Here is a 26,478-nt window from a genome sequence, read left to right as displayed (position 1 = left end):
CTACATCTGAATTGATAAATTATAGCAACTCATAAAAACAAGCTGAAATTGCTTAACTTAATCTGAAAAGTCAAAGCGTAGTCAAGATTTAAAATAGCATGTCGTTTGTGTTTTGTCGTCTCTCGTATATATGATCTCAGGGGACATGTCACTGTCAAGACAAATACACACATTTCACACAGAAATGCACACAAATACATAATCCACATCATATACTTTCCCGGCCCCTCATCGGCTCATGGGACCTGACTCTGCATCCAATATACACACACGCTTTCTCAAACACACACAAACATCTGCAGCAGTGCTCAGCAGCGATTCAGCTACACAGCGCAGTCCAACTTTAAACTGCTTATACAGTAGATCCAATGCAATTCTGTTTAGGGTCCAGAGGCGAGGCGGGTGGTGAAAGGGGCCATTCATCAACTCTTCTTTTACCCTCCTGCTGATGTCTGGCAACTGCAAGTGAGACATACAAAAGGTAAGATTGTATTTAAGTGCTGATCTGATTCCAGACAATATGCACGCCTCTATAAATGTTCAGCAGAGTCTGAGTAAGGGGTTTTGAATGGGTTACAAAAGTGCTGAATGATCCACTATGAATGTCTACAAAAGGCAAGAGGTTATATGTCCACCAGCCATTGATTAATGAGGATTCATGAGACATCGTGGCCTTAAAGTTTGCTATATGAGTTGAATAGATACTTTCTCTTGGTGGATGTGGATGGTGACCAGTGGCGACTCATGACTGCTCTTCTGACGGACACAAATTCAAAATATGTGTTTCGGGGTGTCGTGTGTTGCTTGCGTTTTCAAAATATGTGTTTGTTGCGTCCATAGACTGTATAAAAGATGGACGACGCCTGTTCGCTCTCTTCCATTGGTGAAAAGTGAAGCCGCCAGTGTCCCGATATGGCGCTGACATCTTGGGTCTTGAGTCTGCGCAATAGCGATTTCGGGACCAGTCCTGCGCAGTAGTGAGCAGGAAGGGAAGGCGAAGTCAAAACCCCGCCCTCGCTCTCGTAGAATGCGCATATCACACGATATCACAGCTGTCAATCATGACGTGACACCACCATTTTTATATCATTAAACACAAACCTATTTTAAAAACAAACATTTGAATTTACATCAGCGTGATAAAAACTACAGTAAATGACAGAAACCAGCTTCGGAAAAAAGATAATTGAAGTGTAATTAATTTTTTTAGTTGGTCTCAAGTCCCATTGAATAACATGGGGAGGCGGGCTTTATGACCTATACTGGGACCAGTCACTGGGGGGCGATCAAGACGTTTTGGTTTCACTTTTCAGGGCTTGTGCCGCACGCTTGGTTGCGTCGTGTGAACCATGTGCATCACGTGTTTTGTCAAAATAAGTGCCTGCTGCACACGCATCAAAACAGTTTATGATAAAAGAGACGCTTACATTCACAAAATACACGCAAGACACTCACTCAACAGTGTACGCATGAGATTATGCGAGTATCTGGCAAACGCGAGCGTCTCTTTTATCATAAACCTTTTAGACGCATCTGCAGCAGGCACTTATTTTGACAAGACACGTGATGCACATAGGTTCACTCGACGCGCCGAACACATATTTTGAAATTACGAACCACACACATGATTGGCTACTTACATGTTGTGACAAACTTCGCATCGATCGCCCTCGAAAAAAGAAGTCACCGGCCGCCACTGATGGTGACCCACCATTCATTTACCATAGAAACCAGAAAACCCCAAACAACACTTTTTAAAAAATCTGCGATTGGGTTCTAAGGAATTTCTGCGTAAACTATCTTTAATTTACCATGTGCTTGAAAATGGACCCTTCTGTCTGCATTCATTACATAATATTGGCCTTGTCGCTTTAGCCTATGTGAGTGTACTCTAAAGCTGAGGTTTTTGTTTCACAAATTTATATTTACTGATTTTGTATGCTTCACAATAACCAGACCTGTAAAAAACACGAGTCAAATTTCAGCGGATTCAGACAGTCTGCGTTTTTTTTATTCAGCTAAGGTAGTCACTGAGAATTAATTTGAGCTTGTTTATGTGTATGATTATGGAGTATGGAGGGGTGTAGGTGGGGGACAATTAGTGCAGTGTCATATTACACATAAAAGCAAAACCTCACATTCTACACCCAGAGTTTTCTGCGCACCGGAAGATTCACTGTAATTCATTCTTGACATCCTTGCCAACTTAAGCAAAACTGATGCCAGCAGACGAAGATTTGACAGATTAACAGAGCAAACGAGCGGTCGTGAATTTGAGACGGGAGACAGAGAGAGATAAAATGATACTGCAAAATTTTTTTTACTGTGTATACCACAATCTTGCTGAAGAGTAAAAAGAAAAACTGGAACGTCCACAGGTGAATTTTTTTGAGTTTTTGTATTGTAGTCATGTTGAGCAAAGGCTTAGGGACTTTATGTATTTTTGCTTAATTTAATGTATTACCTCGACTATAAAGGTATATGATAAGTAAATTATTTTGATATGTACTATTTACTGTATTCATACTTTTTATATAACTTTGCCAAGGTTTTATATATATGTCAGCACTTTCTTAACTCTCAAACATATATTTTTTAAATCAGGGTTCCCACGGGTCCTTGAAATCCATGAAAGCTTGTGAATATTCTTGAAAATATACATACATAGATACAGGTCGTTGAAAGAGCTTGCAAGAAGTTTTCGGGGGGAAAAAAATCCATATTATTCCCTGTGTAGTGTAGGATAATATCGTAAAATTTCTAGCCTTTTAGGCACACGTGCTAAACTGTTTGCTTTAAATGCTTGTATCTTCTGTATGTGAATGTTAATTCATACCAAAAATTGTTTTTGCATAGTTGTGTTTGACACATAAAAAAGTCTCAGGTTATGCATGTAACTGTTGTTCCCTGAAAAGGAAACGAGACGCTGCGTCTCCCTTGCCATACTTCCTGCGTCCCTGTAACGCCGTCTTTGGCTATATTTCAGATAGCGATATACTTCCTGACTCCCGCATCACCCTGTCTTTGTCGTTAAGCCTCACCATTGGTTGAATTTGAGAATCACATTCAGACACACTTACTCCTGGAGGTGTCCCCAAAGTGTCATGCAGTGACACAGCGCGAGTTCCCTCGAAAGAGAACTGTAACAATGTATCTTAAAAGGTAACACGATGTAACCTTGCTCTCACTTGAAATGTGTCCCCAAATTTAGTCCTTGAATTTGAGGGTATTGGACCTGGAAAGTCCTTGAAATGTCCTTGAATTTGAAGTTAACTTAGGTGTGGGTACCCTGTTATGTATTCCTACACTGGAAAAAGTGAAAAGTTGGATCAACTTAAAAAAATTACTTCAATTGGTAACACTTAAAAAAGTACATTTTATCAACAAAAAATCCACTAAAGTGAAATTTAAGTTGAAAAACTTAGTGTTATAAATCTAAGAAATTTTTTAAGTGTTACCAAGTACAGTAATTTGTTAAGTCCAACTTTCACTATCATGTTTATCTTAATTTGTAGGCCAATTGATTACCAACGCAAAGATTGTGAGTGTATTTTCCAGGGAAAACACATATGGATAAAAATGTGCAAGGCACTTCGGATGAAAATAAGAGTGTCTGTCAAATTTATAATTGTAAATAAAAACTGCACAAATGACCTGAAATGTAATTTTATGTGCATTAAGCCAAACCAGATTTCATTATGGGACGGTTTCCGGACAGGGATTAGACTAGTCCTAGACTAAAATAAATGTAAGAGCTGTCCAAACTGAAAACAACTTGCACTGACATATCTTAAAATACATCAGTGCCTTAAAATGCACACAGGTAATGTTTTTAGTAAGGCATGTTTGTTAAAAAAGTTATATTTCCTTATTAAACTAAGGCCTAGTCCTGGCTTAAGCTAATCTCTGTCCGGGAAACCACCCACTAATAACATTAACCTAATACTGTAATCTTAAAATATATCGGTGCCATTGTTTTTTTAAGATGCACACCAGTAATGTTTTTTGTAAGGTATGCTTGTAAAAACTACTTAAATATCCTATAAGGCCTGGTCCTGACTTAATCTATACCTTGTCCAAGAAACCACTCCTTTATTTTTAGTTAAATTTTAATTATACTGTCATGAGCAAATGCTACTTGCCTATTAATTGTAATGAACTGGATGCACATTAATGTGGAGTCACACCCCACATAAAAGCATCACATTAAAGGATTGATACAGGCCAGCAACGATCCACTCGCCCGTAAGAATTGTGCCTATAAAGGGATCTGGAAGCGGTCCAGCACATCACTCTGATGTTTTAAATTAGAAAGAGGCCTATAAATAGAGAACCTTACTGTATTTTTATGTAGCGATTGAGGAATCGTCCTTCTAATTTATTTGGAGAGTTTCCGCCCGTTAAGATGTCATCCCCAAAGATTTCCCCATAAAACAAACCGCATCCACCCACAAAATCCACTTACAAGACTGTCCACCCTTTTTTTTGATTACTATCGCTACACCTGCCAGTTTTGGAAGCAGCCTGTTAGCGCATCCACGCTTCCCACCTCTCAGTTATATCCGTAATGGATCTCACAGGTGCAGGATGTCTCTCCAGAGTCATTTATGTGTATATCAGGCCCTCACCGAGAAGCATCTGGCCGGCCTACAGTATACTGTACAACTGAGCTGTATCACCCCCATAACACTTACAGTGTTTCTGTTGGTTAAACAGAAAAAAACCTGCTCTGCAAAAGTTCCATTTGAAACTAATGGGGCCTAAAAGTAGACCCCATCCTCTCTGCTTATTTATAGCGTGAATGATCTTTTTCTGGGCACTTTACCAGAACAAGGCGTTTCATATTGACTCGCAGTGTTATTTAGACTTTTTGGTAACAGTTTATAATAAGGGTCCATGAATCATGATAAAACAATACCTAAATTGATTCTGAACTTAAATATGAACTGATGCTGGGATAAGTCATATACTAAACATAAACTAATAAAGTATCATCATTAAACATGACTCATGACTTGGTGACTTCTCTTCCGAGGTGGAGGAATTCAAAATATGTGTTCGGAGTGTGGTGCGGCTCGTCATGTCAAAATATGTGTTTGGTGCATCATGTCAACCTATGTGCATTATGCGTTATGTCAAAATATGAGTTTGCTGCATCACGCAAACTTATGTGCATATGTCAAAATATGTTTTTGCTGCATCATGTATGTGCATCATGCATCATGTCAAAATATGTGTTCGGTGCAATGTGAACCTATGTGCATCATGCGTCATGTCAAAATATGTGTTCGCTGCGTCACGTGAACCTATGTGCGTCATGCGTCATGTCAAAATATGTGTTCGCTGCGTCACGTGAACCTATGTGCGTCATGCGTCATGTCAAAATATGCGTTCGCTGCGTCACGTGAACCTATGTGCATCATGCGTCATGTCAAAATATGTGTTTGCTGCATCATGTATGTGCATCATGCATCATGTCAAAATATGTGTTTGCTTCATCATGTATGTGCATCATGCGTTGTGTCAAAATATGCATTTGCTGCATCATGTGAACCCATGTGCATCACGCGTCATGTCAAAATATGGTGACTTCTCTTCCGAGGTGGAGGAATTCAAAATATGTGTTCGGAGTGTCGTGTGCGGCTCGTCATGTCAAAATATGTGTTTGGTGCATCATGTCAACCTATGTGCATTATGCCAAAATATGAGTTTGCTGCATCATGTATGTGCATCATGTGTCATGTCAAAATATGTGTTCGGTGCATTGTGAACCTATGTGCATCATGCGTCATGTCAAAATATGTGTTTGCTGCATCATGTATGTGCATTTTGCATCATGTCAAAATATGTGTTCGGTGCAATGTGAACCTATGTGCATCATGCGTCATGTCAAAATATGCGTTCGCTGCGTCACATGGACCTATGTGCATGATGCGTTGTGCCAAAATATGCGTTTGCTGCATCTTGCGAACCTATGTGCGTCATGCGTCATGTCAAAATATGTGTTCGGTGTATCATGTGAACCTATGTGCATCATGCGTCACGTCAAAATATGCGTTCGCTGCGTCACGTGAACCTATGTGCATCATGCGTCTTGTCAAAATATGTGTTCGCTGCGTCATGTGAACCTATGCATCACGCGTCATGTCAAAATATGCATAGGTGCATCATGTGTCACCTATGTGCATCACGCGTCATGTCAAAATATGCATAGGTGCATCATGTGTCACCTATGTGCATCATGCGTCATGTCAAATTATGCATTCGCTGCGTCACGTGAACCTATGTTCATTACGCGTCATGTCAAAATATGCGTTTGCTGCCTCATGTGAACATATGTGCATCATGCGTCATGTCAAAATATGCGTTCGGTGCATCATGTGAACCTATGTGCCTCATGTCAAAATATGTGTTCGGTGCATCATGTGAACCTATGTGTGTCATGTCAAAATATGTGTTTGCTGCATTGTACGACAAAAGTGCGTCATGTCAAAATATGCATTTGCTGCATCATGTGAACCTATGTGCGTCATGTCAAAATATGTGTTCGGTGCATCATGTGAACCTATGTGTGTCATGTCAAAATATGTGTTTGCTGCATCATGTTAACCTATGTGCATCATGCATCACGTCAAAATATGCATTCGCTGCGTCACGTTAACCTATGTGCATCATGCGTCATGTCAAAATATGTGTTCGCTGCGTCATGTGAACCTATGTGGATCAGGCGTCATGTCAAAATATGCATCGGTGCATCATGTGTCGCCTATGTGCATCATGCGTCATGTCAAAATATGCGTTCGCTGCGTCATGTGAACCTATGTGTATCACGCGTCATGTCAAAATATGCGTTCGGTGCATCATGTGAACCTATGTGCCTCATGTCAAAATATGTGTTCGGTGCATCATGTGAACCTATGTGTGTCATGTCAAAATATGTGTTTGCTGCATTGTGCGACAAAAGTGCGTCATGTCAAAATATGCATTTGCTGCATCATGTGAACCCATGTGCATCATGCGTCATGTCAAAATATGCATTTTCTGAATCATGTGAACCTATGTGCGTCATGTCAAAATATGTATTTGGTGCATCATGTGAACCTATGTGCGTCATGCGTCATGTCAAAATGTGCGTTTGCCACATCATGTTAACCTATGTGCATCACGCGTCATGTCAAAATATGCATCGGTGCATCATGTGTCACCTATGTGCATCATGCGTCATGTCAAAATATGCATTCGCTGCGTCACGTGAACCTATGTGCATCACGCGTCATGTCAAAATATGCGTTTGCTGCCTCATGTAAACCTATGTGCATCATGCGTCATGTCAAAATATGCACTTTCTGTATCATGTGAACCTATGTGCATCATGCGTCATGTCAAAATATGCGTTCGCTGCATCATGTTAACCTATGTGCATCATGCATCACGTCAAAATATGCATTCGCTGCGTCACGTTAACCTATGTGCATCATGCTTCATGTCAAAATATGCGTTCGCTGCGTCATGTGAACCTATGTGCATCACGCGTCATGTCAAAATATGCATCGGTGCATCATGTGTCACCTATGTGCATCATGCGTCATGTCAAAATATGCGTTCGCTGCGTCATGTGAACCTATGTGCATCACGCGTCGTCAAAATATGCGTTCGGTGCATCATGTGAACCTATGTGCCTCATGTCAAAATATGTGTTCGGTGCATCATGTGAACCTATGTGTGTCATGTCAAAATATGTGTTTGCTGCATTGTGCGACAAAAGTGCGTCATGTCAAAATATGCATTTGCTGCATCATGTGAACCTATGTGCGTCATGTCAAAATATGTGTTCGCTGCGTCACGGTAACGTATGTTCATCATGCGTCATGCCAAAATATGTGTTCGCTGCATCATGGGAACCTACGTGCATCATGCGTCATGTCAAAATATGCGTTTGCTGCCTCATGTGAACCTATGTGCATCATGCATCATGTCAAAATATGCATTTTCTGCATCATGTGAACCTATGTGCATCATGCGTCATGCCAAAATATGCGTTCGCTGCATCTTGCGAACCTATGTGCCTCATGTGTCATGTCAAAATATGTGTTCGGTGCATCATGTGAACCTATGTGCGTCATGTCAAAATATGTGTTCGGTGCATCATGTGAACCTATGTGCGTCATGTCAAAATATGCGTTCGCTGCATCATGTTAACCTATGTGCATCATGCGTCACGTCAAAATATGCGTTCGGTGCATCATGTGAACCTATGTGCATCATGCGTCATCCACTGTTTATTTGTTTATGTGTTACGTAATGCAATGGCGTACATTTTTAAAGGTTTGTAATTGATGTCCAAATCCCTTTTATGTCTGCTGTAAGATGGCTATGCTCTGGTGTGTCAAGGGTTAACAGCCTGTCCTGTGTAGTCTTACTGTACACGTGAAATGAGTCCTGGCTTTTAAAGTTCACAATCTGTCCATTTTGAGGCTGACTGTCTATCACCTCAGCAACACCCGCATGGTCTTGAGGACTTTCCTTTGACACAGGCCAGACTTCTCTTCTGCTTTATACGATCAATAGACTGAGAGTAATGGAATGGGTGCATTGATTTTAAGCAATTCACTTACGGTGAGATGATGCTTTCTATAAACAAATGGGTTTTAGCGTTTACACCTCTTGAGTATTTAGTTTTACTCGTATTGATTTCTTAAATCTAGTTTGTTTACACACATAGTGGTTATAAAATAACCAAGAATATGAAATATTGCTCTTCTCTTTGGGGAATTTATTACTTGATTGTTCTTTATTTAGCAGAGATTTACAATAGCGTACATGACTTGCATTTTTTGCTACATAAAAAGCTTCATTAAACACTGTTCATGTCACGAAGTGTGATGATGCCGTTTTTTACAATGTAATCTGAGCTTGTAGAAATGATGCATATTCCTTCTTGTTGTTTAGGCGTGCTTTATTAATTGTCTCATAATACGCTGTCATTGTATCAAATTCACCTTATCGGCTATTTAATAAATCACTTCCTTGTGTCTTCCACTAAATAAGATTTCAAATGATTTTTGGATCATATATTCCTCCAAGCATATTGCCCATATGACTATGGTGGTACGTCATGATGTGAATCCTCTGAGGTTTGGACCTCCAACCTTTATCATATTACTCCGTGTTGTTTGATGCAAAGTCAAGTTATTTTCCAGGCGATTACCAAGAGAATAGACACATTTTCTCTTGAAGAAAAAGTAATTAATCATCTAGTGTTCAGGGACATAGACATACAGAAATAGATGACGACTATTATTATGAGTAAGCAACTGTTTAACAGATGCTCAAATGCAGAACAATGTACACATATTAGAAGGACAGTCTGTGGTGAAACAGCCTTGTGTTTTGCACTCTTAAAAATAAATGATGCAATAGAAATTTTTTTTTAAGTTTGATTAAAAAATCACCCTTATTAACTATAATAACAACTCAGACAGGACAGATTTGGACCTGGAAGTACTAAACCACAAGCTCAAACAAATACTGTATAATATATGTGACCACCAAGGGCCATAAAACCAGTCATATGGGTAATTTTTGAAATTGAGATTTATATATCATCTGAAAGCTGAATAAATAAGCTTTTCATTGATGTATGGCCGAGACACAACTATTTGAAAATCTGGAATATGAGAAAATGGCCATTAAAGGTGGTGTGTGTAAATTTTAGAGACATCTAGTGCCCAGACTGCAAATTGCAACCAACAGCTCACCCCTCAATTTCAAAACGCATATGGTAGCCACCACAGGATAAACATGTCGTCATCTGAGACAACGTAGGGATGAAACGTATCTATAGAGCGGGTTGTCCATTTAGGGTTACTGTAGAAACATGATGGTGACTTCCATGTAAGGTGACCCGCTGTATGTACATAAAACGGCTCATTCTAAGGTAATAAAAACAATGCAGTTCATTATGTAAGGTCTTAATGTTCGTACTAAACTGTTCGCTTTAAATGCTTATATCTTCTGTATGCAAATGTTGATTCATACCAAAAATGCGTTTTTGCATAGTTGTGTTTGACAAATGAAAATGTCTCTGGTTACGTATGTAACTGTTGTTCCCTGAGAAGGGAACGAGATGCTGCATCTCCCTTGCCATACTGCGTCCCTGTAATGCCATTTTTGGCAATATTTCAGATAGAGATATACTTCCTGGCTCCCGCGTCACCTTGTCTTTGTTGTTAAGCCTTTTTTGATATATTTACAGCAGGAAATGTACAAAATATCTTCCTAGGACATGATCTTTACTTAATATCCTAATGATTTTTGACATAAAAAAATCCATAATTTTGACCCATACAATGTATTGTTGGTTATTGCTAAAAATATGGTAACTTATGATGGTGTTTTGTGGTCCAGGGACACATACTGCATGTCTCGACAAAACAGTGAAGTTATACAGTTGTGGAAAACATAAGATACCATTCTAATTTAAAAAAAGTTATCCTTTAATCAACATTTTTACATGTATTGTGACCATTTCAGTCCACTGTCAAAACAGTGTTAAATTTCAATAAAAGCAAAAGTAACAAAGTCACCAAATAGCAATGTGAAAGACTAAGATATCACAAAAGATGTGATTAAAAACAGGGTTATTCCATTAAATATTAATTTGTATTATATATTTGAACCTAAAATATGTGTAAATCATTAGTAATGTGTTGTTTAAAAATTAGTATGAACTTGTTTTCTTTGCAGTACTATAATTAGTGTTATGTTTATTTTTGGACAGGACACGCACATATTATATTAGATTTCTGTATGGAGAGTAATTCACTTCATGCTTCTGTTTGATGTTTTTCTTGACACCACATCTTTTGAAGTATTAATATTATTCTACTATACTCAGGAAAAAGTTTTTTCTCATGCATCTACAGATAAAGTGTGGTGCTGAAACCTGAGCATAAGAATCTGTGTGTTGTTTCACACTGCCTCTAGTGGACAAAGGTAGAATGCACTGCTTTGAAAAAGCCAATGCTGTGCAGTAATTTCATATATTGGAGCATATTAGTGACCCTGGTCTTAAGTAGCACTGGTATATTTGTAGCAAAAGCCAAAAAATAGATGTATGTGTTAAAATTATAAATTTTTATGCCAACAATTATCAGGATATTATATAAATATCCATTAATATATTTTGTAATTTTCTACCATAAATAAATAAAAAACTTTATTTTTGTGAGTAGATGCAGTTGCTAAGGAGTTCATTTAAACACCTTTAAAGGTGATTATCTCAATATTTAGATTTTTTTGCATCCTCAGATATCAGATTTTCAAATATTTGTATCGACCAAATATTGTCATATCCTTACAAACCATACATTAATGGAAAGCATATTTATTCAGTCCTCTCAAGAAGTACAGCTTTGCACCTAAGGAGTTTATATTATTATCTCAGAGGTAGATATTGGTACTATATGTGTACATATATGTACCTAATCTATTTAAAGCATTCTCCAACCCTTTTGTTTGCAAGGGCTGCCACAACACTTGTTGATATATTTTATCATTATTTAAAATGTTACTATACATATAAAATAAGCCAAGCTAATATATAAATAAGTAAAATTGAGGCTATTAATAGAATGTGCTTTGACGGGCAACTCACAGACTCTGTGCGGGCAACGTGGTGCCAACTGGCACAATGTTGGAGACCACTGATTTAAAGGGTACTGCCCCAGTGACAGTTGGGGTACATATTTTGATGAACAGTGAGAGAGACGCTGCTGAGCTTGCAGTTAATGAAATATTAACTCATGAAGGTTATTTTAAGACTCATTTCTGTTTCAGCTTACAAGAATGATGGCACACCTTACTTCAGTATTATTTACTCGTCATGTGGTGCAGACAGGTTTATAGGGAACTTTGCTCTATGACTTACAGTAAATGTGAAAGAGTAACTAAAATACAGGGAATATTAAATGCAAATGCATAGTTCATAACCACCAGGTTGACTTTAATATATTTTAATATACAAGTTATTGTTACTACTGTGAGATTAAAACAAAGTAATGCACCTTTAAATAGTATAAAGAAGAGTTATTGTATCATTTCAGTTTTATTGTTTTTTTATGATGGGTTACACAAGTAACCAGTTTTTATGACAGTAACAAAACTGTAATAACTTGTAATTTAATGGAAAGTTTGGTTGCCATGGTAGATTTCCACATGGTGTTTTGTTACATAATATTATTGGTTGTACTTGTACAGACATCTATATTACACTAAAGACTGACTCAATCTTTCATAGCAGCTATTCACTGAGTTTATACAGCATAAGATGCTTTAGTTTGTCCAGTGCAATAATAACAGTGCAATACATAATAACAGTGCAATAATTTGGGCATAAAACCCTTTACAAATACATGGAGTAGCAGATAAATCCAATTGTTATGTTGTATTTCAGTGATAAACAAACACAGCCGGTTTCATTTGAACAGTGTGGGAGAGGTGTGCCCTGCCCTCCCTCTGGTCCCTGTTCACCAGTTTTCCGATCTCTCAGGGGGGAGGGCGTGGTTCATAGCCCATGTTCTTGGATCTAAGTCCAGGCCATATGGCAGCACAACACTTGTGAGACAAATGGAGATTTAAGGGTTGAAAACAAGCAGCACTAATGTCATTACAATACTGCATAATAAAATAAAAATTCCTTATTTAACTTAAACTTTTAAGTTTAATCAAGCTGAATTTTCAATTAATTTAAACTTAATATTTAGCTATAAATTCTAAAAATAAAGTTGAAACAATTTAAACGGGACATTTCACAAGACTTAAAGATGTCAAATAAATCTTTGGTGTCCACAGAGTACATATGTCCAGTTTTAGCTCAAAATACCATATAGATAATTTATTATAACATTTTAAAATTGCCACTTTGTAGGTGTGAGCAAAAATGTGCCATTTTTGGGTGTGTCCTTTATAATGCAAATGAGCTGATCTCTGCACTAAATGGCAGTGCCATGGTTGGATAGTGCAGATTAAGGGGCGGTATGATCTCCTTCTGACATCACAAGGGGAGCCAAATTTCAATTACCTATTTTTTTACTTGCTTGCAGAGAATGGTTTACCAAAACTAAATTACTGGGTTGATCTTTTTCACATTTTCTAGTTTGATAGAAGGACACAATTATAGCACTAAACATGGAAAAAGTCAGATTTTCATGAAATGTTACCTTTAAGCTATTTTAGCTTTTTTATTATAATTTATAGCAAATTTATAGCAAAAAAGTTGAAATTATATAGTTTTTAAGTGTTGACTTAAAATTGTCTTTTTTTTGTGGAACATGTCTTTATTGACATTTTACCAAATATAAAAAAAAAACCTTTTCCCCAGGCAGGAAAAACTAAATAAATTAAACTTAAATAAATAAAGTACAGATCAAAATTTAATAAAATTAAATAAACCACATCTTGCAGTTTATAATTGCACACATCCAAAGCTTCTTCAATATCTCAATTTTTAACAAAATCTAGGAATATCCTCCATATATCAAAAAATTCAGAGGGTTTCTTTCTTATTACATAAGTACGTTTTTCAAGAGCCAAACAAGTTAATACGTTTTTCAGCCATAGTCCAAGCTAAGGGCAATTTGTAAAATTGTCTTTTTTGAACTAAATCTAGTATAAACACTGGACTGGAAGGAGCTTTGTTTGTGTTTAAATGAAAATAATATATTTTTATATTTATTTCTTAGATTTTGTGGTAAAAAAATCTGTTAAAAATAAATAAATCAACATACAGGTATATTTTTATGTGACTTTAACTTAAAAAAATTCTTTAACCAATTTTAACCTATTTTTCTAAGTTATGTCAACTTAGCTATTTTTATAATAATTTTGAGTCAAAACTTTAAAAAGTAGGTTGACTTGACCTGCATAATTAAGTTGTTGCATTTGATTTTGTAATTTTGTGGTTTTGTTAAACACTGCAAACACTGTAACTCACAACACTACCTTTAGAGGGCATCTTTACTCTCCTTTTCAATAAAACATTGCTTTGAGCACTACAAGGATACAGTAATTTTATTTAAAACAAGCATTTAGATTGGAGCTATATTTTATATTTTATATATATTTTATATTTTTAAAGTACACTGAGGTTTATATGTGACCCTCAGTGTCAGATAGCTTCCCAGTGCAAAAAGATTGGATAATAAGAAAAGTACATCTCTTTTTTTTGAGCGGAGTGGAAACCTATGTTATTGATATGGCATTGACACAAACATAATCAATACTCTATTAATAGCGAGGAATAGGGAAACATTTCCTGGTGTACAAAATCTTTTCAAATATATTTCACAAAGGTGTCATATTCAGCGCACCACCTTCCTGTCATCTCTTCTATTCTTGTCTCCTCTGAACATCCTGTTCCTCGCATTGTCACTTAGACACACACATCACACACGCTCTCTCTAGAGATTATACCAATATACATTGACTGTTTAAAACAGCAGCTTTCTCCTGAACCTGCATCGTGTACATTTACCCGTCGATTTTGTGTTCTATCGTCTATTTTTAGTGCAGATGACAACATAGTGCACACTTAAAGCGTCATGCCAACATGCTCTTCTTTCTGAATGGTTTAAAGCTACAAATCTTTCATGTGGATGGGCTAAAAATATCCACATCAAGAAGCTCTTAGTGTTCAGTGGTATTTCTTTTCTAAAAATATTTATCAATCAGGGTATGTATATTACAAATATCAGAGTTTCTAATTATGGGGGGCCGCATCCTCCTCAGTGTCTATTGTGTTTACAGCCCTGCATTACGTTAACATGAGTGTAACAGGTTTAAACTGGTGTTTTGGGACTAAGTCGTCATTTCTTTCTGCCATCTTTTTAAAATAGATGCAATTCAGCTTTTTACCAGTTGTGGTCCTGTACCAGTCTATACTACTTCAGCGACAGAAGAGAGACAGAGATAAACACATATGCTGAAAGACACACATATAAACACTGTATTGCATAACTGCATCTCAATAGTAATGAGATTGACTTTTTTTTTACTATGTCACATTATGAATAATTTAAGTTTAATTATTTATGTGCTAAATTAAAGTAATTATATTAATATTTAATTCCTGGTTTGAAGGGATAGTTCGCCCAAAAATTTTAATTTACTCAACCTCATGTTCTTCAAGCGGCCGATCACACTTAATGCGTTTTAAACGCTTGAAAACACATGGTGGACAGCGCTGCCTTTATTTCAAAGGGGACATATCATGAAAATCTTCTTTTTCTTCTATTTTTAAATGCCATAATTGCTCCCCAGTCCGCGAATCAACCTGGAAAACGATAAACCGAGTAACTTAGTTTTGGTTAACTATTCTCTGCAAGCATGTGGAAAAATAGGGCTCCCCTTGTGATGTCAGTAGGGGATAATTCCTCCCCTTAATCTGCACTATCCAACCACGGCACTGCCATTTAGTGCAGAGATCAGCTTATTTGCATTTAAAAGGACACACCCAAAATGGCAAATTTTTGCTCACACCTACACAACATGAGGATGAACTACCCTTTAAAGGCGGGGTGCACAATTTTTGAAAAACGCTTTGGAAGAGGGAGTCAGGTCGAGTAGCAAAACACACTTGTAGCCAATCAGCAGTTAGGGGCGTGTCTACTAACCGACATTGCTGCCTGGGTTGCGTATGTGTGGGGCGGGTCTATCAAAAGAAGGTCCAGATTCTATTGGGGTAAGTGCGTGTTTGTTTAGGTGATTTCAAATGTCAACATTGGCTTTCAGAGATCATGCACCCCGCCTTTAAACACTGATAAATTAGAAGAAATGCTTTATATAAAAAAGTGGCTTCATGGCTAAGAAAGTTTTAAATACAGCTTTTAAATATGCCCTTTTTTTCTGGTTGTACGCATTCCTGAACACTTGGACAAACAAAACAACTTGCATATGGTGATGGCATCCTCTTAAACTTTAGCAACGGGCCGATTAAAAGACATCAAACAGTGAACACTGGAACATTCAAAGCTGTAATTTTTAGCTTTAAAATGACATTTAAGAATCAACACAAAACACAAACATGATGCAGATTTACATCTGCAGACAAAGTAATGACTGCTTTCTAATATTGCACAAATGTGGGTCTTCAATAAAAGGCAAAAGTACAGTATACAGTGTCTTGTATGTTTATACGTTTATGCATGTGGCATTAGATGATACATCTGTTTCACCAGCAGCATACTGTCCAATGTCATGCATAGAAAACTCACTGTTTGCCTGCATAAAGCTAGTTTATAGGCACTAGCTATGCACCATTAAAACTCTTTAATCTATGCACATTGCAGTAGTGTTTAAGTTCTTGCTTGAAATAAAAAAGACAAACGTAATAGCAGCAGCTGTGAAAGGAGGTCTGCGACCACATTAGCAGCATCAGCACATAAAGTTCACTAAAATAAACTATCAGAGGCCAGAAGATAAAGGCACCTGCAACCCAAATAATAAGAAATATATATGTGTGCACTGTAGAAAAGTCCTTGGTTGTTTCAACCCAGTTGGGTCAAATATGGACAAACCCAAATAACACTATTCTGGGTTGTTGTTTCCCAACTATGGGTTGAAACAACCCAGCATTTCGGTTGTAACCTAGCTCCATATTTGACCCAACTATAGGTTAAAACAACCCAACATGTATGAAAGGCCCTCTGAAGGTACACAGACCTTCCAGAATATTGTGTCTGAGGAACCAGAGGCATTAGAAAGGTGATGTTGTTGCCATGGTAACGGCTACACTTTTTTATAAATTAACTCATTCCCCGCCAGCAATTTTTTGAAAAGTTGCCCGCCAGCATTTGTTGTGATTTTCACGAAAGTTTCACAAAATGCCTTCCAGGAAAATTTTCTTCTAAAAATATATAAACATACAAATATATTAAATGAACGAACAGACACTCTCCTTTCAAACAAACAAACAAACAAACAAAAGTCTGATATTCGTTTTTTCTCTGCTTATAAACTATTGAATATGGGTATTTAAAAAAAAATAGCAGGAAGCTGAAATAATTGCATTTTTGAAAAGGAATTTTGTTAGAGATCAGATCCAGAACGATTATTAAAACATATATAGAGTTTAAAATTAGTAAATAACGTTTTGGCTTCAGTAGCGATGGGAGAAACTAAGCTTTTTGAAGCTTCGAATCAATTGAACCAATTGCTTCAAAAATTGATTCAGTTTTCGAAGCGTTCGAAACGCCACACACGCTGGCGACACCTGCTGGTCAAAATAGTGTTAAAACAGTTCTGTCCAAACATTTTAAACTTTTTTACAACTCCCCCTAGTGGTGAACCATCAGATTTTGCGAAACGTTTCGAAACAGTTGTGACGTAATGAAGCCTCGTTTGCTAAAATCACGTGACTTGGCCAGTTTTGAAACACGCTCCGAACCAATGATTCGAAAGAATGATTCGTAAAAGTTTCGAAGCCTCATGAATGATTCGTAAAAGTTTTGAATCCTCATGAAGCAGAGCTTCGAAAGCGACCATCACTTAGCTTCAGTTTTTTCATAAATTGGGTAAGCCATTACGGTATTGCAAATTAACATTAAAAAATCGTCAGAAACACGTTTTTTTTATGCAAATGTTTTCTCTTAATTGACGAGATAACTCGTCAATGGCGGGGAAAGTGTTAATATTTATTATTATCAATGCACACTTAAAAAAATGCTTCATTATTTTCAACCCAGCTTTGGGTCAAAAAGGGACAAACCCACATCGTTGGGTTTTAATTTATCCTATGCTGGGTTGCTTTAACCCATTGTTGGGTTAAATATAAAAAAACTTGGTTATTTTAACCCAGCGGATGGATTTGTTCCTTTTTGACCCAATTCAGCATTTTTTAGAGTGTAATATTATACTATTATTATTAGTATAATATTATACTATTTGAAATATTGTAATTTTAGAAAATTGTAGCTAAACTTGGTAGCCCATGTACTCTAAAAAATGCTGGGATGTGTTCAACCCAGCGTTGGGTGAAAAAGGTACAAACCCCCAGGTGATGAGTTAAATTTCTCCCCCCAAAAAGTTTATGACCTAAAAATACATTATAACAACTCCAAGGGGTTAAAACAAGCCAGCATAGGTTAAAGTACTACCCAACGGGTTGAGTTCGCTCCTTTTCGGACCAATGTTGGGTTGAAAATAATCCAGCATTTTTTTGAGCGTGATCACCATTGCATTTTGTTATTTATACACCAATATTACAAAAATCTGAATGGGCATGATGTTTCCGTTTCACTTCACAGTATCACTGATATGAAAAGGCAGATCTGTGTATGCGAGTCTTGATCTCAAGGTCAGCTGAAGTACAATCGATCAGTGATCTTGTGACTGCAGCAGCAGGCGTCTGCAGGACACGTGAACTGTATCCATTACTTGTGCTTCTGCCAATCCAAACACTTTAGTGAATGTCCTTGTATACTTTTGCCTGCTGTCCCTCAGACATAAATACCCGAAACCTTGGGCTTAATAAAACGATGCAGATAAAAATATATGTATACAGAACTATTTTCTGCATATCACTTTAAATGCATGCCGTTAAAATTGGTTTTGAGGTCATGCAACACTTTCGAATGATTTAAGGCGGTTATAAAGAGGTATCTTATCTAAACACGCTCCACAGAGGTTTTCCTTACATATGAAATCATTTCAAAATGATAGAAGCAAAGCCAGTGATTAAAATAATCTGACGTTATTGCTATGACTTGACTAAATAGGCTGCTAAAGACATTACAATGTGAACTACAATATGGCTCATTTAGCGACAAGTTAATTTGAATATCAACTACATTTTGGACTATCTCTGCAGCTTGTAGCAGAAACAATAGAAATATACATGGAACAGTATGCTCTTACGTGAAATACATGAAGCATTTGTTTCTGTGGCACTTCGTACAGTACGTATGTTCTGTCTTATTTTAAATATCAGATAAAATGGTGATTTGAGGCATGAAAACAAATATGAAAAATATATCTATGCATGGATGCTACAGGCAGTTTACACAGAAAAATGTTTCAGACACTACAGACTATAAAAATCAAAATATGACATTCAGCTTGTCTTCAAATGCGTAAGTGAATGAACACAGCAAGCAGTTTTCAATGCAACAGTAATGACTTGGTAGCAGGTAGCAGCTTGTATGATCTATATTATATTCTTTGCATTCTGCATATGGCTGCAGATGTTTCTAACAAGAGATAAAGCACACAAATGATTTTCTTTGGCGAAGCTTGGCTTTGTAAGATGTTTGATGGATATACAGACAGCTGTGATGTTTGTCGATATATTCGTGTCACGTAGTTAAATACGAATACTTGGCTTTAGATGATGTACAGACAGATGCATGCAGACGTAATGAATAATTGGACAGAACTATGATACAAAAGATAACTGAGGCGTTTCGTCCTCCAACATGGCTTGAAAACGTAGGCAAAATACCTACACATCTGTCAGCATTTTTTGGATATTGACATAATTTGTATTTGCTAGTGTGCAGTTTGCCGTCTTGAGGTTCTCCTCTTGAAAGTCTTCATTGCTGTTGTTCACACCTTCTTCGATGTCCATGTACTCGGACTTGCTGATCGAGGATCCACTTCGACTGCCCTTTAGTTCTTCTTGGGAATCGACTTTGGTGACGCTGGCCTGCAGATATTGCGCTTGCTCTTCGCCCTCTGTTTCTCGGTGGTAGAAGTAGTTGAAGTTGGATACGATGACGGGCACGGGCAGGGCGATGGTCAACACGCCGGCTATGGCGCAGAGTGACCCTACTATCTTCCCTCCGATGGTTGTCGGTACCATATCTCCGTAGCCGACGGTCGTCATTGAAACCACAGCCCACCAGAAGGCATCAGGGATGCTGTAGAACTGCGACTCGGGCTCGTCCGCCTCCGCGAAGAACACGGCGCTGGAAAAGAGGATGACTCCGATGAACAGGAAGAAGATGAGAAGGCCTAATTCCCTCATGCTGGCTTTGAGGGTCTGTCCGAGAATCTGAAGCCCTTTGGAGTGCCGGGAAAGTTTGAAGATTCTAAAGACGCGTACGAGTCGGATGACTCTCAGAATCGCAAGAGACATGGCTTGTTGGCCTTGTTGACCATCCTCTGCTGTCTCTGCCAGTTCTGTTCCCAATGTGATGAAGTAGGGGATGATGGCCACCACATCAATCATGTTCATTATGTTCACAAAGAAGCTCGCTTTACTCGGGCACGCAAAAAAGCGCACCAAAAACTCGAAGCTGAACCAGATGATGCATAGCGTCTCCAAAATAAAGAAAGGGTCCTTCAAGTAGGCGGACGTGTAAGTGGTTGTGGAGTTATTGACAATAACGGGGACTTTGTGCAACTCCTGTGCATCGTCGCGGAAATTGGGAAGCGTTTCAAGGCAGAAACTGACGATGGAGATGAGGATGACCATAACGGAAATAATGGCGATAATCCTGGCAGCCCCTGAACTTTCCGGATACTCGAACAGCAGCCAGACTTGCTTCTGAAACTCATTATCAGGCAACGGCCTCTCCTCCTCTTTAATAAAACCCTCATCCTCCCGGAATATCTCAATGGCTTCTTCTCCAAGCTCGTAAAAGCGGATTTCCTCTGAGAAGACGTCTAAAGTCACGTTGGCGGGTCGCCGCAACTTTCCGCCGGATTGGTAGTAGTAGAGGATGGCGTCAAAGCTGGGCCGGTTTCGATCGAAAAAATACTCGTTCCTTAGAGGGTCAAAATATCTCATTCGCTTTTTGGGGTCACCGAGTAACGTTTTGGGGAATTGCGAGAGGGTATTGAGCTGCGTCTCGAAACGCAGGCCTGAGATGTTGATGACCACTCTTTCGCAGCACTCCGGTTCTGTTCCAGGGTCATAGTCTTGAGGATGACCGGGGTGTGCTGATGCCTCATCTGAGGGGTCGGTCGTGGCCACGGTCATGATGCGGGAAGGTGAAGCCTGCACTTTTCACCAAAGCAGGGCACCACACGTTGGGAAAATGGAAGCGGGATACCCACGAAGAAGGGGGCTTGATGGCAGGGAGCACAAAGGGCCAGTGTGTTACCAGGGGGTTGACTGTAAGTGAACAAAAAGATGTTTGAGGGCAGAATTAAATATGCTGTTGTACGTATATACATGTATTTACCGTATTTTTCGGACTGTAAGCCGCGTTTTTTTCATAACTTGGCTGGTGCTGCGTCTTATAGTCAGGTGCGCCTTGTAAGTCAGTATGAATTAATTTAGACATTTATGAGGCAAGAGACAACATTACCATCTACAGCCACGAGAGTCTGCCATATGCTGCTTCTGTATTTATGTAATTCAATGGATTCAGTGATGCGTAATGACGAGCCTGCAAACTTGATGCTCGTTGGCTGTTCGTTTAATTTAGCTTATTCAGCCTTCCAGGTAAGTCGTGTATCGCACATGTATCGTGTAAATAAGTGATAATATTACTTTAATGTACAGACACCTATTCAGTCTGCTGTTCTGTGTGCTACACTGTAAAAATGTCCTGTAGAAATTACAGTATTAATGGGAATTACTGGCAACTAGCTGCCAGTAACTTACTGTAGATTTTACATTTATGTTATTTACTGGCAACATTTTGTTCAAAGTTAAATGAACATGAAACATTTTTTGACTTTATCTTCTACAGTAAGTTACTGGCAACCAGCTGCAAAATTACAGCAAATTTTTTAGAGTGTATTGTTTAGTTGAATAACTTGCCTTTCCAGGTTAAATGTCTGTTCTTCAGCATGGATTTTGTGAAATAATTTTCTAAATAAACGCGATGTATAATCCACTGCGATTATACGTGACTTATATATGTTATTTCGTCTTAATGACGCATTTTTTAATGATGCGGCTTATACTTCGGTGCGGCTTATAGTTTGGAAAATACGGTACTGTGAAAAAGTCCTAAGCCACCATGCCACCATTAGATTTGTTGTTTTTGCAATGGTATAGTGATCATATATAATTATTTCTCAGTCGCTTTATTACAATACAACCAGAAAATACAGAAAATTTTGTATGTAGTATTAAAAACAGTGTAAAAGTATAAGCTGAGTGTCAAGTATTTAAACTCCATTTTCACTTCAGCAATAGCAGGCAGCTGCAGGATCTCTTAAACCTAAATGAAATTAAATCCTAATTTCTAATTCTAATGGAATGACTTCAGGACTTCAGTCTCCTAAAAAAGCTCAAGATGTTTTTCGTGCCAAGAGAGGTCACACTAAATAATGACTGATGCCTGAAGAAGACATTTAGTTATGAAAATTGTTTTGTTTTATTAATTTTGTGTACATATTTCCTGTATTTTCTGTTTGTATCTTAATAAAAAAAAAAAAAACGATGGACATTAAAACTTTGCTAAAACAACAAAGCTGGTGGTGATGGCCTAAGATTTTTGCACAGTACAGTTTTTACTTTTTAACGACTCTAAAGGTTTAACAGAAATGTTAGTAAAAATTATATATTTATATAAATATAGAAAATATATAGACTTTAAAATTATAATATTATAACAATTATAATACTCAATATTTATAAACATAATATTAATTAAAAAGACCATTCATATTCTTAAAAAAAATAAAAAATAAAATAAACAATTAATAATAAACAATAAATGGCAACATTTTACAATAATGTTGTATTTGTTAACATTAGCTAACGTGAACTAACAGTGAACAATACTTGTTTAAAATCAAAACTTGCAACTGCTAACATTAGTAAATGCACAATGAACTAACATGAACAATTGTATTGGCACTAACATTAACAAAGATTATTAATGCTTAAAAAACTATATTGCTCATTTTAGTTCATATTAGCAAGTGCATTTAATAATGTTCACATTACAACCATATTGTAAAATGCTACCAAAACCCTCTTTGCCAAGCTCTGTCATTTGTATCTGGTTTGCTGCAACATCCCTTCACATAAAACTGCATCTCTCACAGTGCAGTCATGTGAAAAGGGCCCATTTATTTGAGACAGTCACATCTCACATCCCTTTTGCACCATCCAGTCCGTTCTGCACAAGCCCAAGTTCCCCAAGCATTTCACCTTCTTTCTATAAAATACTCTTAGAGTCAAACGAATGCCTATGGCACACATTTACTGTAGTTTCAACAAAATATTGCTTGTCCCAAACAGAACCAGCATGCTTTAAAATATTGAGCAGAAGCAATGAAATATTAAACTGCAGGAAAACACATTTCAAGACCTGGTGCTGCCTCACATAGTGAATAACCAGAAAAATAGAAGCAGAAATAAACCCGGCATTGACATAATCAGAATTGAGTAGGCAATAGGTACCTGCTGGATAAACTTAGAAATCAGCCCAGGGCTTCCTCTATAGTTGCCAGAAGTCACGACAGCCTTCCCGAAGTCAGGATGGCACTCTGGTGTCCGTGTGGCCGTGATGAACACGACAAACACACATCTGATTCCTTAAATCCCGGCTGCCACTGTCTGCCGTAGCTCCCGGCGCACCGCGCATTGTGCGTAACGGGGCAGGCGTAGAGGAGGGGAGGAGAGGTACATTATTCGGGTGTGTCCTCGTCTACCCCAAACCTTCTCTACGCCAGGTTGCTTGAGAATGACAAGGGGTGAACACATGCACGCGCTTTTTGAAATCATTCCACATTTAAAGGAGGCATCAAGGTTTCACTGATCGCCACGCGCAAGTTTGCAACAGAATGTAGGCACGTTACGCATTAATTGGACTTATAATCGATTAATGTAAAATAATTTAATATTAATTCGACGTGGACAGTAATCCAAAATGTAAATCAAGCATTATTAATAGCTTATATGAGTGGATATTTGCGCAACATTAGAGTTTATCCACGATAATATTAAGTATGTGATTGTACTGTCCCTTTGAAAAATACGTCACCGTTTTCTCATTTAAACGTGTGCATAATGGGAAATAATGACAAAATTACCGCCTATTGTAATACAGTCCGACTATAAATGATTTTTTTGACATGGAAGCGTTTGCAAAACGTCACAAATGAATTAAACACCTTGGACAGCGCGCGTCTGAAATCTCTTCCTACCTGTCTGCTTATCACCTTTGCGATTCAGTTCTTGCATATATGTTATACATATCATTTAGTTAAAGTGTTAAATGTAGTCTGCAGGCAATCACTGCTTTGCATACCAAAAGACTCTTGGATCATAAAACACGCGTTGCGTCCGCGCCATCACTCCTCTCTGCATAGTGCACAATTTAAAGGGGACACGCAAGTGATGTTCTCACGACCTTCTTTAGTTTTTAACTGGATGGAGTTTATCCTTATTATTTGAACAAGGATACAACCCTCCACGTATGCTGTATTTAATAATAATGCACTGAAACAAATCCACGCACAGTTGACTATAGCTTTCTAAATTGCATTTTTACTGTACACTTATAAGTATTTTAAAATATTATATATTAAATATAAAAATATAATTATTGTAAAACTTAATGTAAAATACAACAGTGTTATGCATGATTGTCACATGACAAATGGGTTGCATGTGGTGAAGTCCAAGACAAAATATTAAATGCTACCTTATTTGTAAGGCATTTCAAAAAGAAAGTTAATGCAGAGAGTTGGCGTAGATCTGAATACAAATCATTATTTGTTTATTGATACATCAGAATTTCTTTAGGATCGTTTATTTAATTCAGCTCATATTTCTCTGTCAACCACGGTTTTGATATACAAACTGGACTTCGTGACAAGTTCCCTATGTTTGTTTTATAGCCATCATTTGCATATCAGTCATGCCTTTGAAATCTCAGGTGGGCCGTTATTCAATAGAGAAGTCAATAATGAAGAGTGTTTTTTGCACTTCACCTTGCATAAGCGTGCACTCTTTAATTAAAACTGAAAGCTCAGTGTAATTTTAAGGCTGTGTGTGAAGTGTGTTTAAGACCAGCCAATGAGTTAAAGAGCCAAGTCCTATTGATTATTCACACTCATGGTCACAGAGGTATACAAGTTCAGTCACAAGGGACAAATTTAGTCAATATGTAGCCTATATTGAATTTAAGTTCATTTAGGGTAAACCTTTTAAGGTCATTAAAAAATGTATTGTGCGTGCAGTAGTGCATTGAGCTGGGGTGGGGACAGAGTCACGATGTGGTTGTCTTCACAACAAGTTATTGGTTTTATGGAAATAAAGAGATTCATGCTCTTACTTCTTTATATTACTAAATATATAAAATCATATAGAATTCACACTTTTCAGCATTTTTCTTTTTTGTGTATTTCGAAGATTTTAAGTTTATTTATTTATTTTTGAATCTTAAAACAAAAAGGAGTCTGACATAACTCGGCATGTATTTCAGAAATGATTTCTTTAATGCTGTTTGAGTTTGTGGCAGGTAATAGCAGACGTGGCATTAAGCCAAGACCTTGATCTTTCCAAGGTCACACACTGCAGCAGACCTATCCTAACCTGCAATACTTCACATACCACAGCTCAGATCTGATGAATTACAAAATGTTTAATTACTGAAAATAATGAAATAATTTAAATCAAATTACCGTCAGAACGCTTGCTTGTAAATAAAACAATTGGGAACACCAACGTATACAGATTCAGCCTCTACTGTTGCGTTCTGCGGTCATTGGATGGTTTCTTCTCCTGTTACTATGGCGACAGGCTCCTAGAGCCGCTCCACGGGTACCATGATGACATCACACAGACTGAGGAATCACTGGCGATGGGCCACTGGTGTGATGTCACGCCTGCAGGGTTTTCTAAGTGATCCACAACTAGGATTCAGAAAGTGCCATGAGTCAGCGCTTAACAGAAAACCTTATGAAGTAAGATGACTGTATATTTTTATCAGTGAGTAGTGATGCTTGTAAAGAAATAGTCAGCGAAACATTGCGCAACTCTTGTACTATGTGTGCTCTGGAGATGGTACCTCAAATTGTGAAGCCTGTGTGCTGTTTATTTTCTAAGCAATCACAAGGTACGTTTGGGGGATGCTAAAAATGGTTGAAAAGTGTTTAACCGTAATGGAAGGACTCGTGCCGATTTTGACGAGTAACCATCAACTATCATTCACTCAGGACACTTTATGACTAAATGACATTTTGTCTTTTGTTCCCCTGGACCACAGATTCTTTGTGCTGTGCAAAGTCTCCATTTAATTTCACAGCCCATTTCCTGTTGAGCCAACAATCATATATTGAACTGTGTGTGACACCATAGTAAATTATATTTTCCTTTCAGAAAATGGGAGTCTATTTTTTCATTGACAAATTACTTTCGTGACAAATTCCCATTACTGTACAGCAAAACCAACAGTGAAATATTGTCTTAATGGTAAAATGTCCAGACCTTAGGCTTGCAAAGGGGTGGAAATTTACTGGAAACTTTCCATGGGAACTTGGGAATAATCCAAATTGGAAACTTAAAGGTAT

General features: G+C 37.6%; 2 protein-coding genes across 4 annotated transcripts in view; one reads left to right on the top strand and one right to left on the bottom strand.

Moving 5' to 3' along the window:
• Positions 1–26,478, top strand: part of ngfb (nerve growth factor b (beta polypeptide)) — a 117,103-nt gene that overhangs the window by 8,374 nt on the left and 82,251 nt on the right. For all 3 annotated transcript variants that reach the window (XM_055212706.2, XM_055212704.2, XM_055212705.2), the window contains one exon: positions 385–481. The gene's annotated coding sequence lies outside the window, so the exon portion shown is untranslated. The remainder of the gene's footprint in view (positions 1–384; positions 482–26,478) is intronic.
• LOC129450173 (potassium voltage-gated channel subfamily A member 2) lies at positions 16,174–25,709 on the bottom strand. The gene is made up of 2 exons (XM_055212703.2): positions 23,363–25,709; positions 16,174–21,112 (listed from the first exon to the last, which is right to left on the bottom strand). Exon 2 carries the CDS (start codon positions 20,975–20,977, stop codon positions 19,496–19,498), a length of 1,482 nt encoding a protein of 493 aa, XP_055068678.2. The 5' UTR covers positions 20,978–21,112; positions 23,363–25,709; the 3' UTR covers positions 16,174–19,495.

Source organism: Misgurnus anguillicaudatus, chromosome 8 (assembly GCF_027580225.2).
Source record: "Misgurnus anguillicaudatus chromosome 8, ASM2758022v2, whole genome shotgun sequence".
NCBI lineage: Eukaryota > Metazoa > Chordata > Actinopteri > Cypriniformes > Cobitidae > Misgurnus > Misgurnus anguillicaudatus.
Note: the sequence above shows the minus strand (reverse complement) of the source record. Positions and strands in the feature narration are given on the sequence as shown.